The following is a 6,991-nucleotide window of genomic DNA, read 5'->3' as shown; positions in this document are numbered from 1 at the left end:
TTTTTTTTTTTTTCAATTGTACTGGACACAATATATTTTTATACATATTTAAAGAAAATTTTAAAAAAAATAATAGAAAAAGGCGACGGTTTTTTTAAATCGTCGCTAACTATAGCGACGGTTGTATCTTAAATCGTCGCTTAGTATAGCGACGGCTATTCCGTCGCTAAAGCGACGGTTTTTATATAACCGTCGCTTAGTATAGCGACGGTATTGTGATAAACACCGTCGCTACTATAAGCGACGGTTTAACTAAACCGTCGTTATATTAACGACTGTTNTATATATATATATATATATATATATATATATAGACACACACACACTATTTACTATCTTATAATAGTTGAGCACCATATACTAACTTATTAACAGACTGGTATAATCTTTAAATTTTCTAAAACACCCTCGATCCTCATCAAATGTCTCTTCCCAAGGCACAACACTCATCGTTTCCTCTCAAAACAAAATTCACATTATTTTAAAAGAATTTTGTTCACATAATTTCATGTAAATTAATTAATGAAATAACAAAAAAAATATTTTAAATTTTATTTTTTTTTATGTTTCAAATCCCAAATTCTAAATTATAATAAAAAACAAGATTTTAAATTCTGAATCATAAATCCAATTTCTTTCCTATCCAACTCAATATATTGATACTATTTGGATTTTAATTATCATTATATTATTCGGTATATTGCTAGTAATGATCTTAGAGTAACTCTCTTATGAGACGGTCTCATGAATCTTTATCTGTGAGACGGGTCAACTCTAACGATAGTCACAATAAAAAAGTAATACTCTTAGTATGAAAAGTAATAATTTTTCATGGATGATCCAAATAAGAGATTCGTCTCACAAAATACTACCCGTTAGACCGTCTCACACAAGTTTTTGTCATGATCTTATCCAAGAAGAATATATAGTACTATTACGTTTTTTTAATGACGCGAGAATATGTAACCACCATATTTCGGTAAATCATATTAGACAAACTTTGTGTGAGATCGTGGAAGAAGATTTAATAAATCTTTTTTTAAAAAAAAAGTATATCTCAAATTTCATGTATGAAATTGGCCGATGACATGTGGGAGTTGCTATCATGGAGGGGGGACTGTTTGGTTGAGGGACACACTAATTCATTAATATTTCTTAACGCTGGCGTTTGTATTTTTGTTTGCAAACAAACACCATTAAACAAATGACCACTAGCAAACCCTACTTGGATTTTGCGAGTCACGATTTTCTTCTCTGTAAAGAACGCCACAACTTATTTTATCCCGTCTATTGAGTGGTTTATTGAAGTAGATTTTGAAATTATGTGATTTTAATGTAAAATTCGGAAACTCTAAAATTATGTCAAATATTTGTCGTGATTATTTGGTTTATGATGTATATGAATTTTCGAATTTATATTTTTATCTTAAAAATTTATGAATTTTCGAATTTATATTTTTATCCTAAAAATTTATTGCTGCGGATTTTGGGAAAATAATCAATTTATTGAAATATTTGAGAATCATTGAAGTTGCAATTATTCTTGGGCTTGTATTGCGATTTTTATAGTTATAATAATCGAAAATTGAATAATTATGATATTTGAAAAATAATTCTTTGTCTAAAATTTGTGATGATTTTTTTTTTTTTTAAGTAACTTAGGGAAAGAAGAAAAAACTATCAAAGGTAAGGACATATATAAATTACTATCAAAGGTAAGGACATAAGGTCTAGCTGCTGTTGGTTGTCTGAGTCACTATGATTTACCTCCTCTCACAATCCTGTCGGGCCGGGGGTGAGGGGCGCCTAAAGTGAGCGATTTCACCTTTTGGAGCAATATATAAATTACAGTTATAGGTGGGAAAAATATCGGTTTTTTAATTTTTAAAATTCTAAAAATTAACAGTTTTTTTTAATAATAAAAAGAAGATTTCATTAACTATGCACAGATCTAAAAAGAACATTTTTAGCTTTCTATTTTCTTTTAATATTTTTCAAATTTATATATATATATAAACGATTTTCTTAAAAGAAATTTCAGTGCATTCAAATATTATCTTTTTTTCTTCTTTTTTTGAGCAAAATATTATCTAAGTTAAATAAAAAGAAAAATAAAAGTAATATACTAAAAAAACAATAATAATATTGAGAGATTTTATATATTAAATAACAAATTTGAGTAATTTAAATCAGAGAATAAATAATATCAGTCCTTGTATATAAAGTATATATGGGATATAACAAATATATATAAGAAGTTGATATTTACACGTCATTTTTTATTATTTGGACTTTATTTATGAATAAATTTGACACATATTTTACTCATGAAATAGAATATAAATAGCAAAAAATAAAAATATATATTAGCGAATCAGGTTATTTATACTATAGAGAAGGAGATTATTAATCCAAATTTGATGTAGAAATTCATATTTTTTTTACGAGATCGATTATTTGAATATCTTCATTCGATTATTTGGATTCAAATAATATGTTTTTTTTTTAGTTGAAGCAGTATTTGTTTACACTCGTGAAGCTAAAACTTCGTCCTAAGTCATTTCAATTATTAAGTGCTGTATCTATGATTATATCTATCCATCCGCTTTCCGCAACTTTTTTTAATTTATTTTATGTATGGATTCTCCCACTCTTTCCACTAATCTTCGTAAATGGAAAAGAGCTCGGCATGTCTAATTTCACCTGTATAATTTATGCGTAAGGGATGTACAAAGAGAGCTATTTCTGCAGCTAGTTTCAAGAAAAATGGAAGAACCAGAGTGCCCCCTTCAAATTCTTACACCATGTAGCGGAAGAAGACAATGCAGTACTGATTCAAACTCACCTGAATTTGAGTTTTGGATGATTCGAAACCCATCCTTTCCTCAGCCTAATCTCCTCTCTGCCGATGAACTTTTCTCCGACGGCTTCCTCCTCCCCCTACACAAGCTTAACCTCTCCAAAGATCCTCCGCCGCCGCTACCCGATCATGTCCCGGGGGCAGAATCTTTGACTGTTGAATCGACTGATCAGTTGTCAGCATCTCCCAGGTTGACTTCTTCGAAACGTTGGACGGATATATTCAAGAAAAGCTCACGCTCATCGACTAATGCTAGCGCAGATGGTAATGGCAAAGAGAAGGGTATTGATGATTACAGTAAGGAGAAGAGGAGAGAGAAGAATAATGGTGTTAGCGCGAGTAATGGGTTCAGTGCTTCGGAGCTAAACATAAACATCTGGCCGTTCTCAAGGAGTAGGTCTGCCGGGAACGACGGAACCAGGCCTCGATCTGCGGCGGCGGCTCGGAAAGTGAGTAGCGCTCCGTGCTCCAGGAGTAACTCAGCAGGTGAGTCAAAGTCTAGGAAGTGGCCCAGTAGCCCTAGCAGAGCCGGTGGTGTTCACTTGGGGAGGAGCAGTCCTGTTTGGCAGGTTCGCCGGGGTGGATCTGGTGGCAGCGTCGCTGGAAATGCGCGGAGTTCAGACTCATTCATGAAGAGTTCTCAAAATGGTATCAGAAAAGATGGGAATGACAGTCGCCGGCAGACACCTGCCGCTCGGCCCGTCGTCGGAGTCGATAAAGCTAGAGTGTTAAGTTTCAATGTCCCTACATGTATCGGCTACCGGCATCATTTGAGCTGCAGAACTGACGGAAAAAACGCTCAAGGTGTAGCCGCCGCAACCGGTGTTGGTGTCACCGCCGACATCTCCGGTGAAGGGGTACGTGGCAATAATGTATTCAATATCCGAAGCCTCTTTGCAAAGAAAGTACATTGATAATATGTTGTTAATTAATTAGTTTAATTTAATTACCCTTACATGTAATGAAATTAAAACGATAAATTTCAAAAAAATGCATTGTCAATCTTTCCATTAAGATTCAGTACCTAGCTATAATTTTTTAAAAATAATACCTGACAAATCTATACTTTTATTTTTAACACCTCACAAAACAAAATTTACATTTTTACCCTTTATTATTTAAATAAATATATTATTTTAGCCACAAAATTACATGTGTCTTCTTCATTTAAAATATAATTTTAAAAAAAATTTGTTTTTCAATTATCATGGAATAAAAATAAATACTTATTTTGACATATAAAGTACTTATTATAGAGTTTTAGATACTTGATTTAGCTATTTGAATACTCCAAATATATAAGAAAATATTATATTCGAGCATTCACCATAATTCAGTCATTGTTAGTCTTTTCATGAAAAATGCAATAGGATGACTTATTCATGTCATTTTATTTTTTAAAAAAACATAGGTCATCACTCATCTTGAAATAAAATTAAGTATTTATTTTGACCTACAAAATACTTATTTTGGAGTTTCAAATGCTTGATTTGACTCTTTGAATATTCCAAATGTGTAAGAAAATACCGGATCTTCGAGCTATCACAATAAATTCAATAATTGTTGATCTTTTCATTGAAAATACATTTAGATGACTTATTCAAGTCATCTAATATTTGGAAAAACATAGTTTCTCACTCATTGTTGAATTAGAAAAAGTAATTATTTTGATCGATAAATTACTTATTTTGGGGTTCCAAATATTTGATCTGGCTATTTGAATACTTCAAATGTGTAAGAAAATACTTAAGTTTCAAGTAATACTAAGTGACTTTTGATGGTGTCATTTGTGAAGTTAAAATGTGATACTTAAATTGGTACAAAGAGTATCTAATTAAAGTCTATAAATACATGATTTTACCCCGTAAATACTTATATCCAATTATTTGAGGATGCCAAAATATAATTTGAAGTTAATATTAAGTGACACCGATGATGATATTCATGAAGTAAAAATATGATACCTAAATTAATACAAATAATACATAATTCGAGTCCACAAATAATTGATTTTACCATTTAAATACTCAAATTCGATTGAGTATGTAAAAATATATAATTTGAAGATAATATTGAATGTTGTTTGATGATGATATATGTAAATAAAAAATGTGATACATAAATTGCTACAAATAGTACCTGATTTGATTTCACATATACTTGATTTTACCTTTTTAATACTCAAATTTGATTATTTTGGGATATAAAATAATATAGTTTCAACTGATATTGAGTGACTTTTGATGTGTCATTTTTAAAATTAAAATTTGATGCCTAAATTAGTACAAAAAGTATATAATTCGAGTCTAGCAATACTTAATTTTACTCCCTAAATGAGAAGTACTTAATTTGAGTTTGCAAATACTTGATTTCGTAAATGAGATACTCACAATATGTATTAAAATACTGGATATTCGAATAAGCAACGTAAGTTCACCAAGTGTTGGTATTTTTATGGAAGATACATTTGGATGACATATTCATCTCATTTAATATTTTTTTAAAAAAAAAAAACAAATTCTCAGCTAAGCATGAAAATTTTAAAGTACTTATTTTTATTTGAGAAGTACTTAATTTGAGTTTGCAAATACTTGATTCCGTAAATGAGATACTCACAATATGTATTAAAATACTGGATATTCGAATAGGCCACATAAGTTCACCAAGTATTGATATTTTCATGGAATAAGTATTTGGATGACATATTCATCTCATTTTAAAAAAAAATTGTAAAAGAAAAAACAAATTCCCAACTAAGCATGGAAATTCTAAAGTACTTATTTTTATTTGAGAAGTGCCTAATTTGAGATTAAAAATATTTGATTTAGTACATAAGATACTCATAATATGTAATAGAATACTGGATATTCGAATATGCAATGTAAGCTCACCAAGTGTTTATCTTTCCTTGGAAGATGCATTTGGATGACATATTAATCTCATTTAATATTTTTTTTTGTAAAAACAAAACAAAAACAAATTCTCAACTAAGTATTGAAATTTTAAAATACTTAGTTTTATTTGAGAAGTATCTAATTTGAGTTTGCAAATACTTGATATCTTGAATAAGATACTCACAATATGTATTAAAATACTAGATATTCGAATATGCAACGTAAGATCACCAAGTGTAGATCTTTCTATGGAAGATGCATTGATACGAAGAGCATCTAAATTGGTGAAGTTAAAATATGATAGCTAAATTGGTAAAAAGAGTATCTAATGCGAGTTCGCAAATACTTGATTTTACTTCCTAAATACTTATATTCAACTATTCGATGATGTCAAATTATATAGTTTGAAGTTAATATTGAGTGGTTTTTTATGATGACATCCGTGAAGTAAAAATATTATACCTAAATTAATACAAATAATACCTAATATGAGTCCACAAATACTTGATTTTACTATTTAAATACTCAAATTCGATTATTTGATGATGTCAAAATATATAATTTGAAGTCAATATTGAGTGGCATTTGATGATGAGATATGTGAAATAAAAATGTGATACCTAAATTGTTACCAGTATTACAAAATTAGATTCCACTTATAATTTATTTTACCCTTTACAAATTCAAATTTGATAATAAGTATAATGAAAGAATATTGATACATATAATGAATGATTACCAATAAATATGATGAATGAATACTAATGAAGATGATATCAAATGAAGTATTGACTTGTCATTTAATGAATACCAACAAGTATTGTGAATGAATATTAATGATATTATAAATTAATACTCATAAGTATAAAGAAAAAAAATACTAATAAGTATAATGAATAGTTACCAATAAGTATTATGTCAAATAAGTATAATTGTCAAATAAGTCATTCATTGAATATCAAAAATTATTGTAAATTAATATTGATGAGTATTTTATAAATAATTAATCTTAGACTCGATAGCGATGCTTAAAGTGCAAACTTCAAGCTCATTTACGAACTATGTTCATAATGCATCTCCCAATTAGTACATCATGAATAATAAACTATGTTTATTTATTTAAATGACATGAATAAGTATACTAATGAATTTTTCATTGAAAGATTGTCTATTCGAATATCTAGTATTTTAATGAATATTGTGAGTATCTCACTTACGAAATCAATTATTTGCAAAC

General features: G+C 29.1%; 1 protein-coding gene across 1 annotated transcript; it reads left to right on the top strand.

The window, feature by feature from the left end:
• Positions 1-2,532: 2,532 nt before the first annotated feature.
• On the top strand, positions 2,533-3,827 carry LOC140987855 (uncharacterized). Its single transcript, XM_073456601.1, has one exon. It carries the CDS (start codon positions 2,767-2,769, stop codon positions 3,772-3,774), a length of 1,008 nt encoding a protein of 335 aa, XP_073312702.1. The 5' UTR covers positions 2,533-2,766; the 3' UTR covers positions 3,775-3,827.
• The last annotated feature ends 3,164 nt before the right edge of the window (positions 3,828-6,991 follow it).

Source organism: Primulina huaijiensis, chromosome 1 (assembly GCF_012295235.1).
Source record: "Primulina huaijiensis isolate GDHJ02 chromosome 1, ASM1229523v2, whole genome shotgun sequence".
Taxonomy (NCBI): Eukaryota; Viridiplantae; Streptophyta; class Magnoliopsida; order Lamiales; family Gesneriaceae; genus Primulina; species Primulina huaijiensis.
Note: the sequence above shows the minus strand (reverse complement) of the source record. Positions and strands in the feature narration are given on the sequence as shown.

Coding starts and splice junctions, on each gene's coding strand:
- LOC140987855 (XM_073456601.1), top strand. CDS start 2,767: ATGGAAGAACCAGAGTGCCCCCTTCAAATTCTTACACCATGTAGCGGA.